The 22829-nt window shown below is 45.7% G+C and overlaps 1 protein-coding gene across 1 annotated transcript; it reads left to right on the top strand.

The window, feature by feature from the left end:
* Window positions 1-3544: 3544 nt before the first annotated feature.
* Window positions 3545-5330, top strand: LOC121610693 (glycogen synthase kinase binding protein). Its single transcript, XM_041942929.1, has one exon. It carries the CDS (start codon window positions 3644-3646, stop codon window positions 4157-4159), a length of 516 nt encoding a protein of 171 aa, XP_041798863.1. The 5' UTR covers window positions 3545-3643; the 3' UTR covers window positions 4160-5330.
* The last annotated feature ends 17499 nt before the right edge of the window (window positions 5331-22829 follow it).

The following is a 22829-nucleotide window of genomic DNA, read 5'->3' as shown; positions in this document are numbered from 1 at the left end:
CAACTGGAGCTCCTGGTTTCTATTTCAGCACCGACTGTCAGACTATTGTTGGCCCACAGTTTACCTCTTTATTTATGCCCTGTCTCTGAACACTGAGGACCCTCAGCAGCTGGGAGTGTGATCCTGACCTCCAGTATGACCACCACAGGTCCCAGCAGGGACCAGCAGAGCTGCTCCGTGTTTTCTCTGTGTTGTTATGTGAAAGCTTTATTAATCTCCTCTTCGGTTCAGCTGATGTTCCTGTTTATCTCACACACTTTGAAGGATTACAGCCGGCTTCACTCATACACAAACAAAGAAAGAGGATGAGGTCACACAAACAGCGTTCCAGCCGTCGTGGTGGGTTCAGGGAACCTGTGAGAGCAGCAGCTGCTGCTGCAGACAAACAGGAATTGTATTTGCAGAGCTGTTTACAACCGCCGCTGACTCACATACAGGAAAACATGAAAGACTGAGGAAGTGTGTGACCCAGTTTTCTGCCAGCTCACTTCCTCGTGTTGTGGACCGACTTCTCAGTGTAAAGACAATGATTCCAGCAGTGGGAGTTGGACCAGAGGGGGGAGGAGGACTGTTCAAAACATGACTCAACTCACAGAGGCTTCTAGATAACAGTGTGAAGTCGTTCTTGCTGATTTCTTCATCAGAATTTTTATTTTTTTGTTGATTTTGTGCCATTTTCAGACTCTCAGTGTGGATTGTATCCTGAGTAGTTATTCCCTACATGTAGTGTTGAAACACAAGCAGACGCTCTGTGCAGGGCGTGGACACACTAACAGGAACACATTAATACGTGAGCATTCCAGTGCAGCGGCTTACAAGCTTATGTTTTTACACTCTTCAGACTCCGCCGGGAGGTTTTAAGTCAATGAGGGTGTTTGTGGGGTTTTATTGTTTGTACACCCTGAAGTTAGAAAAGTACCACAACCGTCTGCAGTAATGGCCACATATGCTAAAAACAACTTATTGTTAAAAAGCTTTAAATTCCTCCGTTATCTCAATGAATCCTCTAAACTTAATGATGATATATATGTTAAACTTGACCTTAGAGACATAAATCAACAAATCTCATTAAAAGGCCCATTCAGCAGCCGTTCTGGAGCTTTCGATTGAAAAGATAAGATAAGGTAAGATAAAACTTTATTAATCCCCAGCTGGGGAGATTTGGGTATTACAGCAGCATGTAATAGCAGTTGGAAAGAAAAATAGCAACAGAGATATTCAAAATGCGAAATACAAAATAAAAGCTGACTATACATATGTACATATATATATATATATATATATATATATATATATATATATATATATAATATGCATTGGCACAATAACTGTGGAAAACAGACATAAAAATATTGTGCCAGAAAATCTGAACAAGTGAAGATGTTCAAATTTTCATTCCTCTGAGGAATTCACTGACTTCTCTTCTCTCCGTCTGCAGAGGAAGGCTGTGTGTTAAAAGCACAACAAGAACAGCTGCTGAACTGAGTTTGTGGTGAGATTGTTTTGTCAAGGACAAAATATGTTATTTGGCAGAATCGTCCAAGATAAAAATGACTCATATTGTTCATACTGACAGTTTTCTGGTCTGCTGAGTCCACGGTTGAAAACCACTTTGGTTAAGATTTCCTCCACTCTGACACGTTTGACAAATGTACAATGTACAGTGTACAAATTCAGTTTAGTTCAATTTATTTATATAGTGCCACATCACAGAAAAACACTTTCCATATAAAGCAGCTCGAGACCATATTCTTTAACATACAGAGACCCAACAGTTCCCCCATGAGCAAGCAGATATGCTGCTCCTGCACAATTGACTATTTTATGTAGTTTGTAGTATTTTTTATGCAACTCATTAGAGAGAATGTACAATGTACAGTGACACTGTAATATTGTTTGCTCATTTGCCTGTAAACCACTTTAAACTGGGCTAACATGCATGTAAGAGGCAGTTCAAATGAAGTTTAAGTTTTTATTTAGCACTTTTATAACCGGACAAATACAGATAACAGAAGTAGAACAGATACCAAACACACCCCTGCTGCGTGAAATATCATATCTCACATATGGACTCTTGAATGTAATCTAATCTCAAACGCTATATAAATGCACCAGTGATATAAATAGTACAGTGTATGTATAGTAAAATTAGATTATTCAGGAAATAGATTTTATTTGTATGCTATAAGATGTTTATTCCGACTTGGAGAAGGATTAAAGTCATCTAAGTATTCTTGTTTTATGTCTCAGGAAGTGATGACAGTTTAGCTCGGTTTCACATTTCAGTATCACCAGTAACTGCCACAACCTCACTGGATTCCAGTATGACTGGACTGCTGCTGCCATTGAGACACACAGGAAACCTCAGCAGGCCCTCTGATTGGCTCACATACCACGTGGTGGCAGTGATAGTAGCTCCTTATATGGCCATGTGGGCTCTCTCTTTGACTGGAGCATCAGGTTTAGGTTCTCAGAAACAGAAATGTACACTGTGTTCTCCCATAGATACACACCCCCTCCGCTCCTATTGTCACTGTATACATGCTGGATGCCAGAGGCAGCTCCTCACGTTTACACCTCATATTCACAGCCAACTACTAACTGCCTTCTTGCATTTAGACATAGTTTGTAGCCTATTACAGACCTCTTAGTGTCCAGCCACAGATATATGATTTTATTACATCACATGTCCTCAGTATGCAGAAATTTGGCACTAATGTGTGTCTGATTTAAACAGATATAAGATTTAAAGTGTTTCTTTAGACAAAGAAAGAGCATCATTGTCATTTGTTACATCTATATTTCTTCAACCTAGCAGATACTGTGGCTACAAAGCTGCACTGCAAAGGTTTTATCATCCTTTATCAACAGCAACTGAAATTGGGGACCCTACGTTAATGCCATGGAGAAAGCATTTTTGGTGTCAGCACCTATGAAAATAAACTGTGTGATAAAATATATTTGATGTGGCAATATAGCTGAAACTCCCTATTGGGTCACAAAATTTGCTGCAACACTGAGTCTGACTCTGTGTGAACACTGGTTACACAACATGTTCTGATGATTTTCAGCATATATTCTGATTTCAGCGTGTGCTTCTTCACAAATGAATACGTTTGGACATTTGGATTAAGAAAAACGACACGTTGTGTACGGCAGGTTCATGATTTCACCATTTAGTTTGATGGAGAAAACGCGCTTTGTTTGTTTTGCCTGGACAGACAGGAGCAGACAGTTATGAGTTATGTAATGTCCATTTGAAGGGAACAGTCCAACAACACAACGTGGTGGGTTGAGGCGGGAAGTCAGAACAACTATAAGAAAACGTAGAGGAACGTTATTGTTCAACTACTGCGTTGCAGATTTGTAGATACACGTCTAAGTTTACATAATGTTAGGCGGATGGTTGGTTGCATGAATAATGTTTGACCTGCAATTTATTTAGATTTATAAAACTCCCCTCCCCCTTGCAGAGCATATGGTACAGTCCATAACGCGTCACCCATTGTTTACAAATCAACTCAGGTTGTTGGTTACTGCCGAGCGGCGTGGTGAGAGCGAGGAGCGACCCGGCGGCTCTCATTCATCCCGACCACAAAACACCCGAAAATACAACCACAACCCCGACAAAATATCCGCCACGATGCCCTGTCGGAAGGAGAACTACATCTTTCTGGAGCAGTCCGTCACCGTCGACTCCAAAGAAGTGGACGCGCTGGTGTCGAGAATCGGCGAGGCGCTGCAGCTCCACAACAATAACGGCGGCCACCAGAAGACTGTATCCGTCTCCATGTCGTGCCTGCACGGGCTCACCGGCAGCGGCGGCGCAGGGGTCAAACCGGCGGCCATCATCAGCGGCAGCGCTGCGGCTCCAGCGCAGAAACGCAACGGCTGCTGCATGCGGCTGCGGAACCGGGGACACCGGGGGGGCAGCAGGGCAAGCCCGTATAACATCCCCGGATCTAACAGCGACCAGGACTGGGACCAAATCAAACCGTGGAACAAAAAGCGGATCAGCGTGGAGGAGGACGATCCGCACCGGTTGCTGCAGGAGTTAATTTTATCGGGGAACCTGATTAAAGAGGCCGTGAGGAGGCTGCAGTTCTCCGCCGCAGACTGTGGAGATTTCCCCAAGGCGGCGGACAATGTGCCGTGCTGATAACGGACGGCTTTCCGCCGCAGCGTTTCCACCCTGGATGGACACAAAACCCGAGACTGTACACACAGACTGTTTAGAATCAGATTTCACAGGACTGGTAGCTATGTTTCTATTTTCATCCATTTTCATCGATTTGACTGCAACGTTTGTTACGCTGCGTTGGCTAGCAGTTAGCCTAGCTCGCTCGCTAGCCAGCCGGCTAATGAGCCGTGTTGTTTATGTTTGAATGTCTCCTTGTGGGTCAGACGTCCGGGGTGCAGTGGGGGTCTGAACCGAGCAGGACAGCAAACATTTGACCTTTTTTGGGGGGCTGATGTTGACCTCTGATGGTGTGAGATGTTTGTGTGTGACCGTGTGAAGGTGGAGTCCTGTGATTCCTGAACAATGGCTTTTCTTTCCGTGTTGATGGAGGGTTGAGTCACAGCGAACTGCGTCCGGAAGCCTTTTCATTTATTTACCGCTGCATCCCGGAATGTGTTCATGTGTTTCGGGGGGGGGGGGGTTGCTCGTGGCTCGCCATTCCCTGCTGTAGCAGATCATTATAGTGGGGGTTGGGTGGTCTGGATGTCCATTTTGTTTACAATCTAATGCTGGAAGTTAAAGCCGCTGTGCAGACCCCCCCCCCCCTGTTTGCCGTCTCTAATGAGGCTGTTCAGCCGGTCGTCCTGTAACTGGCCTGGGGGCAGCTCCTTTCACTGGTTTCCTCAGCCTCACACACACGGACCAGTGAAACGAGCCTCCGCGGACTCTGGTCTTCCCACAGCCGCTATCCGGGCTCGGCCCCCGGCTACAGGACGGCGCTGCGCCTCCTGACAAAACCTCCACGTTTTTCTCCTACATGTTTTTTTTTTCATGGGGAACATGGACGCCAGACATGTGGGGGAGAAGCGGGGGCACGGGGAGGAGCAGAAACTACGCCCTTCTCCGGCGGGCTGCGGGTGGTGTGTAACTGTGTTTGTGGTGTTTGGGGAAAGGTCGGCCGTCACGTGACATGACGTCAGCGGTGCTCTCACCTTTTGAATTCCGAGCAGGAGTTCAGTTTGTTTTCTATTCGTTTCTTCTCTGTGTAAAGAAAAATCAGCTCGACTGCTTCGTAACGAAGTATCTGATAATGTTCCTGAGTTTTCAGGCCTTTTTGTTGTCTTAATAAACTCATTTTGTTTTTCCAAACCTCTGGAGGGTTTTATTTGAGCTTTTTCTTGAAGTTTTGTTGGTCTAACTTGTCCTGCATGTGAAATGTGTGTCCCCCCTGCCTCCTCCGGGCCCGTGAGTGTGGACAACGTGGTCTTGAAGGACACATGCTCATTATCAGCCTATAATTACCCCCTCCCCCCGGTGGATCCCAGCGTGCGGGCGCGCCGCCAGCGGTGAAAAACATGTTTTGCTCGGCGGACTCGCAGGGCTGGGGGGCCGGTCGCGGTCCCGCGTGGTGTTTCCGGCGGCTCCCTCTGCTGTCCCTGCTCCGGTACTGAGCGCGTGTGTCATCATCCGTCACGGCGGCAGGAGCAGGTGGAGCTGAGGGGGCAGCTGACTGCATGTTTGGGATGGATCTCTGGGTGGATGTTTGGCCTCCAGACGATCACATCACAGACAAATACTCATTCACACTGAGATCCCAGGTTGAGACTGAACACACACACACACACACACACACACACACACACACACACACAGAGGGACTAGCTGCTCACACACTGCTGCAGTCCGTCAGGGCTGCAAGTCAGAATTTCTTCCTACAATCACATAGTTGGCAAAAATCAGTCAGTTTATTTTTAATTGGAGTTTAAGCCAATTAAAAGTGTCTTTAAGAGAGGTGAGCTTCATTTCTAAAGCACATTGCACACGCAGGTGAGACATGAAAATTAAGAAAAGAAAGGAGACGACAAAAACATACATCCAAGTCATTAAATGTTGAGCAAGAGCGAGAAAGAAATGTCCACCCGATTCCCAGAATTCACTTCTTCAGATCTGTTTGTTCGTCCGTGATATGAAACAGACCAGCAGCAGAGAGGCTGGACACGTTGTGCACGTTTGCTGGTTTGGGTTAACAATAAATGGATTTTCAGCACCAGTAACTAATTATTCACTCAGAAGTTTAAATGTGTCATAACTTCTGTCTCTCTGCAGGTGGATGTTTTCTCTCCTCACAGCAACACCTGAGCTCAGATCATCTGCAGACGCCGAGGAGCCAAGTGTAAAAAATGACACCACACTTTTCTGTTGTTTGATCAAAGCATATTTATTAATATGTGACTCCTTCTCACTCCCACCGCGTCACATGTGGGCGCCACGGTGTCACTTTTGAAGGCTATGTGTGACCATTAGTATAATTTTTTCGAGGTGGAGGGCTCTGAGGTCTAACTAGCATCGATGAATATACAACGTCTGGTTAAACTTTCAAAATAAAGCTTTCCGAGAACAATAATAAACGTGGTTAACGTTGTAAAATGGTCACACACGTGGTCTGTGACAGATAAGATTCGTACAATACTTCACTTACAGAAGAAATCAACCTTTACTTTTGCTTTCACGGGGAATGTTTAACCTGCTGTCCTGTATGACAGCTTCTCGCTGTTAACCCAAAGATGATGCTGACAGCACCAAGAGGTCGTCATGTGACGAGCTGGGAGTGACAGCAGGCTGTAATATTTATGTGCTGCCAATGTGACGCATTTTCACAAGACCATAAGATTATTTCTTAAATGACAGCGAGCCCAACACCTTGTTGACCAGGAGGAGGTCAGTCCGTTTATTTGAACTCTCTCATTACCCCCCATCAAACACGATAGGACAGTTTTACCTTTTTTTTAAAAGATAAAAAAAGTCCTCGAGCATCAAGTTGTCTGTTTCTTCATAGAAGCACTCAAATACTTGAGCCCATTAACACCGTGTCATGTGGAGGTTTGTTTTGCGCGTGCTGAGTGTTCCTGCCCTGAAAACGAATGACGAAGGTGCTTCATCACTGCGGGGGAATGTGAGGCAGCTGAACCACAGGATGATGGTGAAGTGAAGTGCTCAGCAGACTCTCAGGTGAAGCATGTCTCCTCTCAGTGAGGCAGACAGAGTGAATGAGCTCGGCTCTGTGGGCGGCAGCTTTATTCTTCAGGCCGGCCTCCCACGCGGCTCCGCTGCATCGCTGACGCAACCAGAACACAAACGCAAGATAAAAATAGAAAAGCTGCAACACCGTGTGAGCCTGCTCATTTATAAAAAAGTGATAAGACTCTGTATCTGCTCGCAAATTAAATGACATAATCTTCACTTTTGGCCAGCTGAAGAAAACTGAACAGCCAGGACGCAAACTCATCTGTACGCTGCAGCTTCACTCACCGGCCTCTGGACTGAGGTTTGATGGAGCTTTCATGTTCGTCTCGACGTGTTTGAATGTGAATTTAACACGACATTAAAGCTGCTGATTGATTCTTCTGACGGCGGCGTAAACCTCTGATCCGGATACGTCTGCAGCCTCCGGGCCACCGTCCGTTTCTAACACATCCACGTTCCCGCCTGTTGCAGCAGCCCTTTCACCTGGTTGGTTGTGCCTTGCCTGCTCTTCATGTGACTGACAGGTGGCGCCATCCACCGGGGCTGGAGCATCACCCACCTGAGTCCTCTCACAGAGGCTCTCTAACCTGCACCATATTTACTTCATATCCATTCACTGACACACTGACGGTTTTTTAATCAGGAGGGAGCTCAGGGTAGAAACGTTGCTCCTTCAGGTCAAAAGGAGCCTGTTCAGGTGGTTCAAGCCTGATCAGGATCCTCCTGAGCGCCCTGGTGGTTTAAGGCATATCTAACTGGTCGGGGACCCCAGCCTACACCCAGAACTACCTGGAGAGATTATGTATCTCATCTGGCCTGGGAGTGCCTGTCCTGGAGATCCTCCAGGAGAAGCTGGACTTCAGCGCTACAGCACCCGGTCCAGGATAAGACAAGGAGAATGGGCAGATGGGTGGATGCACAGATTTACCTGAAGTCCTCTGCATCATGTCCACCATACAGTAGGAATGGACTAAACCATGTGCGCCTCTCAGAGGGGGAATATTACATTAAATTAAATATTGTGTCATACTCCTAATTCAGCCAACAGTAATAGATTACATATAATGCTAAGAACATCAAATTGCATAATTTCAGATAAATATAAACTGTGAGGGTCCCTTCACTGCTATCCCACTGATGAGAACAATGAAAGCATCCACTGATCCCACTGAATTGAACTTTGACTCCTCAAATTGGGAACAATTGTGGCAGATTTAGACACCAAATCAACAGAATAATGAAGACTCTTTAACAAAACTGTGTGTTAGTAAGGAAGTAAAAACTATGAACCAGCTGTTTCCTGTTTAAGATCCAACTGAATCTTATTTTGAGGCTGAACTCAGACACTGCAATGACTCGAGCTAAATGCTAACAGCAGCATGCTAACATCCTCACAATGACAAAGTGACAGGCACAATGTTTTTACCAGGGTCACCAGTTGAGGATGATGGGAAAGTCTTTAGTTTTGCAGGCGAACAAAGGAAATGTAGACCTGATGCTGGTGTGAGATGATCAGTTGAGGGATCATAAATCTGGGAACCACCGATGTCTGAAGCAGAGTTCATGACAGTCCATCCAATAACTGCTGCAACATTTCAGTTTGAACCAGAAGTGACGGAGCGCCGACCGACATCATGTTATTTAATTTCTCAGTTATTAAACTCATCCAACACGTTCCTTCAACAAAGAGATGTTCAGTTTACAGTCAGAGCGTCACACAGTGTTTAAAGCTCAGCGGTGAAGTCTGCTGACGTGGTAAACATCAAGAGCGTCAAAGTGGAACAAATTCCAGCATCAGCATCGTCAACGAGGAGGTGTTTAACCTGCTCGGCAGCTCTTTAATTATCAATCTTAACAAAGCTGTGACATGTACAGCTGCCGCCGCCGCTACAGTGTTGTTCATGCAACAACCACAACCTGAAAAGCATCTTCACAGACTGGATTGCTCAGCTGACCTAAACTGAGTCAAACAGAAACATGAGCGAGAAAACAGAGACCTGGAGAAGAGTTAAGCCCCTCACATGTGGAAATATGGATTGAACACCACAACATCTTCATTAAGGCCGAATCTGTTTCCACACAATGACACTGAAACAGTGAAAGAGCCCCAACCTGACAGAAACAGAGACTTCATGTCCTCATGTTTTAGAGCGTAAACAGTTCAGTTTGCTGCTGGTGGAGCTGCTGAGGCCACAGTGTGTTCAGCTGATGGAGGACAGATTGAAAACACTTCAGCCTGTATCACTGGAAGCTTCCTGTTCTGACAGACAAGTGCACTCAAAAAACATTTGAATACTGCAGCCTTAGTGACAGTAAGCACAGTTTACACGTTTCATATTACCAAAAATATACCTTATTGCAGATTTCTTTCCCTCATTGTGAAAGTATGCATGGCGTGCGTCAGGTGCGGCTCAGGTGTGTGCATTGACTGTAGGTATGTGCCGGGACAAGGACGCCATTGGCTCAACAGCTACCTGGCGATCAGACCACTCCTCCAAAATTAGCTATAAAACTCGTTTGAGCTCCTCTTCCTCTGTTTTCTTCTCTCGTCTACTCGTGTCGAGTTTCTCTGCCGCCCTTCAGGGATCGTTATGCCTCTCTCACCTGCTGAATTTACCGCCAGTCCCTCTCGGGACAAACTGCAGAAATGCAACAAAGCAGATTTACGTGAACTGGCTCGCTTGTATAAAGTGGATTTGCCTCAGACGGACCGGAAGCCGGAGTTAAAGCAGGCGTTGTGTAAAAAGCTGGTGGAAAAAGGTGTGCTGCCCGCGCCAGATGTGGCTGTGGGGGATTCAGGTGATGCGGCAGGTGCGGAGTCTGGCTCAGCTTCCACTGAAAACCTCCGCTTGACGCTCCTGATCAAGAAGGAGGAGACCAGACAGAAGGAGCTGGATCTGGAAATGATGCGTCTCCGCAACGAGACTCTCAAGCTGGAAAGAGGATCCCCTGCGGCTCCACCTGCGGCTCCACCTGCACCTGAAGCAAACAGACAGAATTAGCCCCTGTTAGAGACAGTAACAGGACAACCGACCAGACGTTCGTTTGAGCTTCATCTAAGTTTCATCTCTTCAAGTTTATTCTGCTGGAGGAACCAAGTTTAACCAAACCTGCTGTACTGGCCGGAGTTCATCAAACACACTGAGGTGTGACGGAGTTTTACCCACCGTGAACCACCTGTGGTGAGGTGACCTGCTTCCTCCTCACAGCTCTTCTGTGTCTCAGGGCTTTGTTTGGTTTGTCGACTCGTGAAGTTCTTTGTTTTCCCTCATTACTCCACACTCAGTTCCCCTTGATGGCAAAGCAACAAGAGAAAGAAAAGCTGAAAATCTCACTGACAGAAGTGTTCAGAGTCTTTGCTGTGACACTGCGGATCTGTGGCCTCTATGAAGACCAGGTCTGGAGCTGAGCCATCAGGACAGAAACCTCCAGAAGGACAACCATCGCTGCGGCAATCCTCTGATCCTGGCGGGGGGCTCAGCAGAAAGGACTGGGGGACTGGTCAGGGCGAGAAAGCTGAGCAGAGATATCTTTAATGAAAACCTGATCCAGAACCCTCAGGACCTCAGACTTGGTCAAAGAAAGTTCACCTTCCAGCAGGACACAGCCAAGACCAGGCAGGAGTGGATTAGGGACAAGTCTGGAAACGCCCTTGAGTGGCCCAGCCGGAGCCCGGACTTGAACCCGGTCCTCGTCCGAGTCTGCAGGGAGGAAAGTGTGCAGGCTGTGATGTGCATCACATCCAACATGTGTGTGAGGTCACTGCCTGAATACTTATGTCGGTGTGGTACGTGCTGTGTGGCAGCTCATACAGGTGCAGCACAGGTGTTGCTGCTTTACAGGAAGACCAGCAGGTGTCCATCATCCCGTCTGCTAATGCGCCAAACGGTCAACCACCAGCTGAACTGCAGCAGCACAGAAACAGTTTGAAGAGTTTGCTGTTGGATTGACTTCATGTAAATCTGACTTGTTGCTCATTGAAATGAACGTTTATGTCAGCGCGTACAGGAAGATGTCACTTTCATTCGTTGAACTCTTGGGAAAGAGGTTTTAAGGCAGTGTTCGGGTGTGTGTTTGAAACTATGCGTCAGGTGTGGGCGTGTCTGGGTGTAGGTGTCCTCTGGGGTGAGCAGGTGATTAGCTTTTCTTCCTGTGGACATTAAATTGGTGGCTGCTGTTTCTTTAACCTTGCTTTCTCCTGGTCATGTTATTCAGGGAGGCTCAACTCATGTCATTATCGATCATTTACGAGTTAATTTGTCAAACTTAATAAACTCTGTCACACTCAGTGATCTGTGTCTGTGTCTGTGCGGGAGTTTCTCTTGTTGTGTCTCTACATGGACCATCACATGATGTTATTTAGCACTATATGCCCTTTATCAGAACAAAAAACGTCTGTTCACCATCGAACTGTACGTCTTATAGTACATGCGAACTGTGTGTTTGTGTGTGTTTGTGTTTGTGTGTGTGTGTGTGTGTGTGTGTGAAGCCAGACAGTTAAACGAGGTGTGTTTTTGTTTGCGGTCTGTCAGCTGAAAGCCTGAATATCAGACTCTCTATCCAGCTGCTTCACATCTGGATCAGATAAAACTCTTCATACTGTGTAGTGTAACGACAGCAAGAGACCACTAGAGGGCAGCTGCTGAGGCTGCAATTAGACACTGCAATGACTCGAGCTAAATGCTAACAGCAGCATGCTAACATCCTCACAATGACAAAGTGACAGGTACAATGTTTTTACCAGGGTCACCAGTTGAGGATGATGGGAAAGTCTTTAGTTTTGCAGGCGAACAAAGGAAATGTAGACCTGATGCTGGTGTGAGATGATCAGTTGAGGGATCATAAATCTGGGAACCACCGATGTCTGAAGCAGAGTTCATGACAGTCCATCGATTTCAGTTTGAACCAGAAGTGACAGAGCGCCGACCGACATCATGTTATTTAATTTCTCAGTTATTAAACTCATCCAACACGTTCCTTCAACAAAGAGATGTTCAGTTTACAGTCAGAGCGTCACACAGTCTGCTGACGTGCTAAATATCAAGGGCGTCAAAGTGGAAATTCCAGCATCGGCCTCAACAAGGAGGTGTTTAACCTGCTCGGCAGCTCTTTAATGATACATCTTAACAAAGCTGTGACATGTACATGTTAATACAACAACCACAACCTGAAAAGCATCTTTATAGACCGGATTTCTCAGCTGACCTAAACTGAGTCAAACAGAAACTGAAGCTAGAAAGCAGAGACCTGGAGAAGAGTTAAGCCCCTCACATGTGGAAATATGGACTGAACACCACAACATCTTCATTAAGGCCGAATCTGTTTCCACACAACGACACTGAAACAGTGAAACAGAGACTTCATGTCCTCATGTTTTAGAGCGTAAACAGTTCAGTTTGCTGCTGGTGGAGCTGCTGAGGCCACAGCGTGTTCAGCTGATGGAGGACAGATTGAAAACACTTCAGCCTGTATCACTGGAAGCTTCCTGTTCTGACAGACAAGTGCACTCAAAAAACATTTGAATACTGCAGCCTTAGTGACAGTAAGCACAGTTTACACGTTTCATATTACCAAAAATATACCTTATTGCAGATTTCTTTCCCTCATTGTGAAAGTGTGCGTGACGTGCGTCAGGTGCGGCTCAGGTGTGTGCATTGACTGTAGGTATGTGCCGGGACAAGGACGCCATTGGCTCAACAGCTACCTGGCGATCAGACCACTCCTCCAAAATTAGCTATAAAACTCGTTTGAGCTCCTCTTCCTCTGTTTTCTTCTCTCGTCTACTCGTGTCGAGTTTCTCTGCCGCCCTTCAGGGATCGTTATGCCTCTCTCACCTGCTGAATTTACCGCCAGTCCCTCTCGGGACAAACTGCAGAAATGCAACAAAGCAGATTTACGTGAACTGGCTCGCTTGTATAAAGTGGATTTGCCTCAGACGGACCGGAAGCCGGAGTTAAAGCAGGCGTTGTGTAAAAAGCTGGTGGAAAAAGGTGTGCTGCCCGCGCCAGATGTGGCTGCGGGGGATTCAGGTGATGCAGCAGGTGCGGAGTCTGGCTCAGCTTCCACTGAAAACCTCCGCTTGACGCTCCTGATCAAGAAGGAGGAGACCAGACAGAAGGAGCTGGATCTGGAAATGATGCGTGTCCGCATCGAGACTGTTAAGCTGGCAAGAGGATTACCTGCGGTTTCACCTGCGGCTGAAGTAAACAGACATATTTAGCCCCTGTTAGAGACAGTAACAGGACAACCGACAAGACGTTCGTTTGAGCTTCATCTAAGTTTCATCTCTTCAAGTTTATTCTGCTGGAGGAACCAAGTTTAACCAAACCTGCTGTTCTGGCCGGAGCTCATCAAACACACTGAGGTGTGACGAAGTTTTTCCCACCGTGAACCACCTGTGGTTCCCCTCGATGGCAAAGCAACAACAGGATTTTAGAAATGTTTGAAAGAAACGCTGAAAATCTCACTGACAGAAGTGTTCAGAGTCTTTGCTGTGACACTGCGGATCTGTGGCCTCTATGAAGGACAACCATCGCTGCGGCAATCCTCTGATCCTGGCGGGGGGCTCAGCAGAAAGGACTGGGGGACTGGTCAGGGCGAGAAAGCTGAGCAGAGATATCTTTAATGAAAACCTGATCCAGAACCCTCAGGACCTCAGACTTGGTCAAAGAAAGTTCACCTTCCAGCAGGACACAGCCAAGACCAGGCAGGAGTGGATTAGGGACAAGTCTGGAAACGCCCTTGAGTGGCCCAGCCGGAGCCCGGACTTGAACCCGGTCCTCGTCCGAGTCTGCAGGGAGGAAAGTGTGCAGGCTGTGATGTGCATCACATCCAACATGTGTGTGAGGTCACTGCCTGAATACTTATGTCGGTGTGGTACGTGCTGTGTGGCAGCTCATACAGGTGCAGCACAGGTGTTGCTGCTCTACAGGAAGACCAGCAGGTGTCCATCATCCCGTCTGCTAATGCGCCAAACGGTCAACCACCAGCTGAACTGCAGCAGCACAGAAACTGTTTGAAGAGTTTGCTGTTGGATTGACTTCATGTAAATCTGACTTGTTGCTCATTGAAATGAACGTTTATGTCAGCGCGTACAGGAAGATGTCACTTTCATTCGTTGAACTCTTGGGAAAGAGGTTTTAAGGCAGTGTTCGGGTGTGTGTTTGAAACTATGCGTCAGGTGTGGGCGTGTCTGGGTGTAGGTGTCCTCTGGGGTGAGCAGGTGATTAGCTTTTCTTCCTGTGGACATTAAATTGGTGGCTGCTGTTTCTTTAACCTTGCTTTCTCCTGGTCATGTTATTCAGGGAGGCTCAACTCATGTCATTATCGATCATTTACGAGTTAATTTGTCAAACTTAATAAACTCTGTCACACTCAGTGATCTGTGTCTGTGTCTGTGCGGGAGTTTCTCTTGTTGTGTCTCTACATGGACCATCACATGATGTTATTTAGCACTATATTCACTTTATCACAACAACAAAAGGCAGTTCATCTTACATACGAGCTGTGTGTGTGTGTGTGTGTGTGTGTGTGTGTGTGTGTGTGTGTGTGTGTGAAGCCAGAGTGTTTTTGTTTGCGGTCTGTCAGATGAAAGCCTGAATATCAGACTCTCTATCCAGCTGCTTCACATCTGGATCAGATAAAACTCTTCATACTGTGCATTGTAATGACAGAAAGACACCACTAGAGGGCAGTATGACTCCAGATCACAGAGGACGCCTTCAGTCCACGTCAGAAAACCCAAAGTTTGTGATGTGGATCACTTTGTGGCTCCTGGAAATTTTAATTTAAAACAAGCTGTAAGAAAATGGAATTAATCTCTAAAAGCCCAATTAAATAAACACTGAGATCATCACTCTGGTTGTGTTGGTCGTCATCAACAAAGACAGTCCAACCGTCAAGACTGCATATCTGTGAGGATTACTGAACCAAAGCTAAAGGAAAAGCAGAATAAAGGGAAATATTTTGAGAAAAGTCACAAAATTTACAGTAAAATTTCTAATATAGTCATATTATTGAACTTTATGACTGACAAAGAAATCTGAATTTTGTAGCTTTATAATAAAAATTGCTTTACAAATAAAATAATCTCAAATATTAACAATTAAGTCAATATTTAGAGAAAAGCAATAAACTCAACATGTTGCACTTTAATCTTCTGTTGTGGAATAATAGTTTTTTCCAGCAGCAATAACCTGAGATCAGAATTGAAATACAGATGAAGCACATTTCCACCCAACTGCTGTTGATTAGTCAACGTATGAAATGCCGGATTATAAAATATCACCAGCAGGAGGAAGAGGGATTAACTGAAGCTATATTAAGACTGAAGATTCGTGAAGAGGAGGCAGAGACGCAGGGAGAGACGGCCCGAGGCACGCCAACATGTTGGTGTGTAATTTTTACCAAATCATTTGAATATTAATGAATCTTAATCTGAGGAGGACGACAGTCAGACAGGCAGGGTTTCTGCTGCAGGCTATTTATTATATTATTTAATTCATGTTGACGAGCTGCTTTCATGTGAAATCAGTCAAAGTCGTCTGAGAGGACAAATCTTCCACCTCATTTAATGTCACTCATTCACTCACATCCATTTAAAGGACAATCCACCATTAATGTTCAGTCCAGAGTCAAACAGTCACATCACACTTTTCCTCTCAACCTTTTTATTTGAGTTCACGATCAATCGGGGCTCATTGATTATGCGTCACAGGTAGAGTTGTTCCACAGATGATTTCAGCTCTGATTGAATTTTTAATGTGAGGTGAATTTCAGAAAGATGGATTTCCATCGAAGTCAATGGAAAAACACGAGTGGACGCAAACAGATGAGAACTTTTTACTTTTCTAGTTACTTACAAATGAAGATGTTTGCACACAAAACCTACGAAGAGCTGATAAAATATGATATTTAGTAATAAACAGTTTATACAAGTACAGCTGAAATGATTAGTCCATTACGTAATTAAGTCGATTGACAGAAAATTAATGATCAACTCTTTTTTCTAATGGTTGAATTCATTTTTACTGTAAAAACATTTGATGTTTCAGCTTCTCAGATGTGAAGATTTGCTGCTTTTCCTTTGAATGATTTGAATGATTTGAATGTGGGACTTGCAGGACTTTCACCCACCGTGTGACGAAGATCCAATACACTGAAGGTCCGGTGTGTCAAAGGTCTGGTACATCGTAGGACTGGTGCGACCAAAGTCTGGTCCGTCAAAGGTTCGGTACGATGAAGGTTCGGTACGATGAAGGTCTCGAACATTGAAGTCTCCAACAGTCGTGTTGTTTTGGGAATGAACCTACTCAGTCGTTAAGGTAAAGTGTTGATGATGAAAGTATTTAAACGAAGGATTAAAGTTCATCATAATTTATCTCTGAACACTGAAGAGAAACAAAGCAGTCGGGTCCTCTGATGAAGACCAACACCTTCATCCTTCATCTTCAGCTCTCTGCTTTGGCAGGTACGCTTAGCAAGAGCTCTGCTGCTGCATGAAAGACAGACAGACAGAGAGACAGACAGAGAGACAGACAGAGAGACAGAGAGACAAAGAGACAGACAGACAGACAGAGAGACAGACAGAGAGACAGACAGACGAGAGACAGGCAGACAGACAGTCAGACAGTCAGAGAGACAGTCAGACAGACAGGCAGACAGACAGACATATAGACAGACAGGCAGACAGGCAGACAGACAGGCAGTCAGACAGGCAGACAGACAGACAGACAGACAGACAGACAGACAGACAGACAGGCAGACAGAGAAACAGACAGACAGACAGACAGACAGACAGAGAAACAGACAGACAGACAGACAGACAGACAGACAGGCAGTCTTGTGCCCGGCCTCTTCATCATCCTCCGAATAGAAAACAAACAGCATCAAATATTTCCGTCTCTCATCGTCTCCTCTTTGGATTTCCGGCTCTCGTTAAGGCTCATTCATCGTGAGCACCGGCTGGTCGTCGTCAGTCCGCCGCCGCAGCTGCCTCTTGATGTTTCCAGGCCGTGAAGCTGTTTATCCGATCGCACGGACGCGAGGCCGCTGCTGACAGCGAAGCTGATTTACTGCAAACTGAGACACAGCAGGAGCTGCTGAAGGTCCACAGAAGCTGAGTGTCAGCAGCAGACCCTGCTGCCCCCCCCCCCACACACACACACGTCCCGACCTGCTGGACAAACACCTGCAGCAGAGGACGTCCATCCTCTGCTTCTTTCTACTTCTGCTTCATCTCAGAGACAAATATTGTACTTTTACTTTTTCCTGTCCAGTGAAAAGCTCGTATCTCCAGATGTGTTGAATGTTTGTGATAAACTGAAGGATGAAGTTTTCCTTCATGTCTTCTTCAGCTAAATAAACTGTTTAAAAAGCCTCTTGGATCAGCTGAAAATGCATCGTCACAAAGCTGAAAAAAGGCTGTTTTTCTGAGATACGAGGTTTTCACAGCACAGCCACGCTTCTCTCACAGGTGTACACGGATACAGGTGGAACGTTGCCTCTGTATGACTGGATGTCAGCAGCTGTGAGGTGGTCCAGCCGATGATGAGCTCGTCGAGGAGCTGGACTTTGACGGCCGACCCCACCTGTGGTGAAGGTCGAAAAGGGCAACGCCTGTGTCCTAGGCAACAGTAGGCTGATGTTTATTTAGATTTAAGATAAATCCTGTGTGAAGTAGATGGTAAAAATAGAACAAGAGCAAAATAATCATCATGAGTGTGTCGGCTGCTTTGCTCTGACTTCCCTTGAACGCCTCCTAATTGCAGTGAATTGATTTGTAGTCATGAAATTACAGAAGAAAATAACTTTAATGAACGACTGCTGCTACAAAACTGAGAGACAAAGATCTTTTTCTGAAGTTTTGTCCTAATCAGATCACTGGCCCCTGACTGACTGAGTTCATCAATGATTCGTTTTTCAGTTTTCTGAAACATCAAAGACAGTTTGTGTGTTTTTGTGCATCAGCTAATGGGAGCTTCCAGAGCAGAACGCAGCCGAACACAGCCGATATCATCGAGTCCTGATTAACATCGAGTAGCTGCAGCGCACCTGCTCGTCAACTGCAGTCAACTGGTTTCACCTGGTGGTGAGTTCAGGTGCCGCTCGGTCACAGCGAAGGCAACAGGACAGACAGTTTGATCATTGGTGAGAAAACAAAAGAAATGATGAGTGAAGAGCTAAAATGATCTGTCTGTCCAACACAGACGGCTCACAGACTCCAGAACGTCTGGAGGCCCTGAACACAACACGAAATCATTCAGTAAACTGATCCCTCATCAGCAGGTTCATGCCTTTTTACGTGCATACTTTTTAACTGGATGATTCGTAACAGTAAAAAGAAATATCACACTTTAAAGAGAATAACTTTGAATACATTTTAAGCACTTTGAGCTTTTTTGCAGTATGTTAAATCTACCAGCCAGCAACACGCCTGAGAGCAAATCTGATTTAAAATTCTCCAAACTGAGGGTGGGACAGTTGAACAGGAGGCGAGCTCTGAAACTCAATATCTGATGTACTCATAGTGAAGCAGGTGTGAAAGGTGTCCGGCTGCAGCAGTCTGAGGTCTCCTGACGGGACGCCGAGCGTCTCCGTCTGCAGACCGTCTGCAGTTCCTCAGTCTGACACAGGGGACAAAGAGTCCAGAGCTCTGCTGAAGCTCTGCTGCTGCATCACCTCATCACTTCACAGACCTTCACCCACTGGAGGTGGAACCAACCGCCACAGATGGAAGCTGCACTCTTCTGTTACAGCACAGGAATTATTAAGAAATTAATCATTTGATGTTTGATTTGCTGCTTTTCCTCTCAATGATCTGAATGTGTTTGTAATAATGTGGAGCTTTGGACTAAACAAACACTGTGAAGGCGTCACTTTGGCCTCATCGTCACCACATTTTGTGACGGTTAGTGCTGAGAGAGACCCAGGAGCGGAAGCGGAGAGGGTTAACAAAGGTTTAATTTACAACAACAAAAACAGAAGAAGTCGCTGGCAGCGTGAGGTCCAAAAAACATAAACTAAGAGAGGTCCTGAGAGTGCTGGGCTGTGTGGGCATGGGAGGCACTGAAACAAAAAGGGGAGGGGACAAATTACTCCAGGTGAACAATATCCAGAAAACACGAACGTACGTTACCACTAGAGATACGAGGCCACTGGTACCACGGTACGAAGAAGTATACTCTGGCGTCGAGGAGCGTCTCCACAGAGAATAAATAGGCGTCTTGATTTCAGGAAGTGGATTCAGGTGCGCCCAATCACCCCTCGACGCAGCGGGGGGGAAGGGAGCCTCAGGAAAACAAAACATAAGGTTAGCGCCAACACACAAGAACACAGGAAGTGGACCTTCAAAATAAATGCACCGGGAATACCAACCGCCACACATTTTTCACTATTTTCACAATGTTTCCAAACCGATCGATCGATCGATTAATGGAGGAAATAATCAGCAGATTGATCCAGAATGAAAAGAATCATTAGTTCAAATGAAGCTCAACCAGCTCCAACAGTAAAATCCTGCTTTGACATGAACGACTGAGTCACAGTAATCTGATGAGATCAGATAGAACAGGAGAACAGGAGAACAGCAGAACAGTCACAGGGATGTTTTACTGCACTCAATACTTTTACTGTAATACTTCAAGTACATTTTAATAATTATACTGACATAAAAAGCAGCATTTTCAGTGATCATTTGAATGAAAAACCTGCCTCGTTCTTTTCTGCTGTGGATTCTCAGTTTATTGTGTTCAGGACAGTCAGATTTCAGGTGCGAGAATACCATGAAAACTGGACCGGACGGCCATTTCTGTTCAAGAACCATGATTAATTACAGGTTTGATGTATGATAATCGACTGTGCAGTTCAGATACGGTTTGTGTGGAAGCTGACCCACTTTGGACCAGACTCGCTCTGTAGCCGCGACCTTCCTGAGGAGACGAGGACTGTTTGAAGGGAAGAATGTGAGCCCGGCCTCGTTTCTTCTCCCCTCACCTCCCGTCACAGCTGGGAATAACCCGCAGCTTCGTCCTTGGAACGATCTCCATCCAGCGCCGACGTCTTCTCACTGAACAGAACTGGGCTAATGAGGAGTCCCACGCCAGGAATTCTGGGAAAGCAGGAGCGATCCAGGCAGGCGGAGGGAGGCCGACGTTCCCCGAGCTCCATCTCCTGTGTGGTCGTTATCTCTGAGCCGCTGACGTGTGAATAAAACTGAGGCTGAACTGTCTCACATTATTCTATATTCAGCTACATCTCAGAGGTAAATATTGAATTCTACCTGACAGCTTTAGCTTTTTCAGATTCAGAAAAGCTCGTATCTCCAGATGTGTTGACTGTTTGTGATAAACTGAAGGATGAAGTTTTCCTTCATGTCTTCTTCAGCTCAATAAACTGTTTAAAAAGCCTCTTGGATCAGCTGAAAATTAATCATCACAAAGCTGAAAACAGGCTGTTTTTCTGAGATACGAGGTTCTCGCAGGACAAACATATGATGATCTTATAGAATATGATGCATCGATGCAGATTAAACCAGCCAACAGGATATAAAGAAGTTCAAAGCTGAAACATCCACATTAATGCAGCAGGAATATTAATCCACAAACATCAGAGATGATGAGAAACACTGACAGGAACATTTACTGATACATGAATACTTTAGGTACTTTTTGCTGATATTATTGAAGGTTTTGAATGCAGTATTTTCACAGTGTGGTATGAGTACATTTACACTCGCAGTGATCCGTCCCTCCACAGCTGCTTTCACAATAAAAGACTCTCACATACTCTGAAGGAGCATCGGAGGAGAGATGAAAGTCTCGAGTTAACGTGGATCAAAGTTCCCTCCTCTCTGTTCACATCAGTCGAAGCTTTATGAGGATTTAACTTTTAACTGCTGAGGATCTAAATGTAGCTGCATGAGTTCAGTGATGGAGTCATTTCAGTTATTTATAAAACAACTCTTTGCCCATGTGCAGCTGCACATGTTGTCACGTAAAGCTGCATTAAAACATTCTGGATCCTGGATGCTGAGACATCCTCAGGTGGACTCGCTTCTGCTCTCTGGTTCTGCCTTAAAGACAAAAGCCGCCTCCTGGTTTTCAGAGGGCCCCCCTGAGGCAAGGAGAGAGACTTGATGTGGAGCTTAATGTATTCAGGAAAGTTGTTTTAAAAGCAGAGCAGTCGGACCGGAGCAGAGAGGACGGAGCGAGGACACGCCGGCGGGCAGAAGATGTGTCATCACACGGGGACGACTGAGTCAGGAGGACACAGAGCGGCCAGAGGACGAAGGGGGACCTTCTACTGCAGGACCAGAACTCTTCATGATGCTGATAATACATATGTACTTCTACTGCAGTAGGATTTAAAATGCAGGACTTCCACCTTGTTGCATCACTGTCTAAACTCACTCTGTCCCATCAAGTCTAAAAAATCCATCAAGCATCACGAAGCCGATGAGGATGGAAACTGTGCAGACTCTGCGAAGCTTCTACATGTCAGCAGAGCTTCGGGTTGGAGGCCGCTTCAGGTGAAGGATCTGTCTTTTCTTACAGCAGAGTTTCATCAGAGCGGCTTCATCAGAGGCGAGGAGGAGGAAGAGGAAGCACCGGAGGGAATTAAAACAGCTCAGAGGTAAACTGTTATGACAAGCAGAGACTCTGATCATCTGAAGGCCTGAAAAAAGCAAACGGTGTGAGCGTCTGTTACAACCTGCAGGACTCCAGGAGCCACATTCTGTGACAACATAGATTCAGATTTATTAGATTTTCTAACTTGATCAGATTTTCATTTAGATTCTATTTTGTTTATTGTTAAAATCCTTTTCTGCAACACTTTCTCAGCTGTTTGCATCAGACAGAGAAGAAAAGCTGAACAGTTTAACAAATGTTGTTGTTGTGCAGCGAAGAGTCCAGACGGGACAGAGTCCAGAGTCATCTGAGTCCAGGTGGTGACTGATCCAGGTTCTTTGGGTGAGAGCAGAGGGACGGGGGGGCACCTGAGCACAGACAAACAGGAGAGTCAGGAAGGCGAGTTACAGACAAGCAAAAACTGACAAACCGGTGCATCGCGTCTTCTCTTCAGGTCTTTGTCGTTACCATGTAGGAAGGCAGACGAGTTCAAACCCCGGAGCTTAAACACCTTGCAGACAGGTGAGTCTTGATGGAGAGGAGGCGGGGCTTCACCTGTTGGCCACGCCCTGCAGTGACTCGACAAACGGGGGACAAAAGGAGGGAAAAACACAGGAGCACGACGGGAAGAAGGAGGACAGACTGCAGATCTCCAAAAACAAGAGTGATGAGCAACAATTAGCGACTATTTCAACTGGTACTTTTTAACAATGTCCGGTTCAGCATGAAACATGCTAACTATGCTATGGATTGTTATGAAACGTGGTGCAGGTATTGACATGGCGCCACCATGAGGTCAAATTTTTAATATGTTGACGTTCTTTTCCAGTCTTCACGTCACGGGGCTGGTGAGGTGAGTGAGGGTGAAAGTCCTCCTTAGTCCAGTATTAATATGTGTGCTTATCTGTGTGAGTGAGTTTTTGTTTGACTTCAGCCTGTCTTTACTTTAATTAACAACCTTGTTCATCATCACATCGCTTTTCTTCAAACCTTTATTT

Source organism: Chelmon rostratus, chromosome 8 (genome assembly GCF_017976325.1).
Source record: "Chelmon rostratus isolate fCheRos1 chromosome 8, fCheRos1.pri, whole genome shotgun sequence".
Taxonomy (NCBI): domain Eukaryota; kingdom Metazoa; phylum Chordata; class Actinopteri; order Chaetodontiformes; family Chaetodontidae; genus Chelmon; species Chelmon rostratus.
The sequence above is the reverse complement of the archived record's forward strand: the minus strand, read 5'-3'. Positions and strand labels throughout refer to the sequence as shown.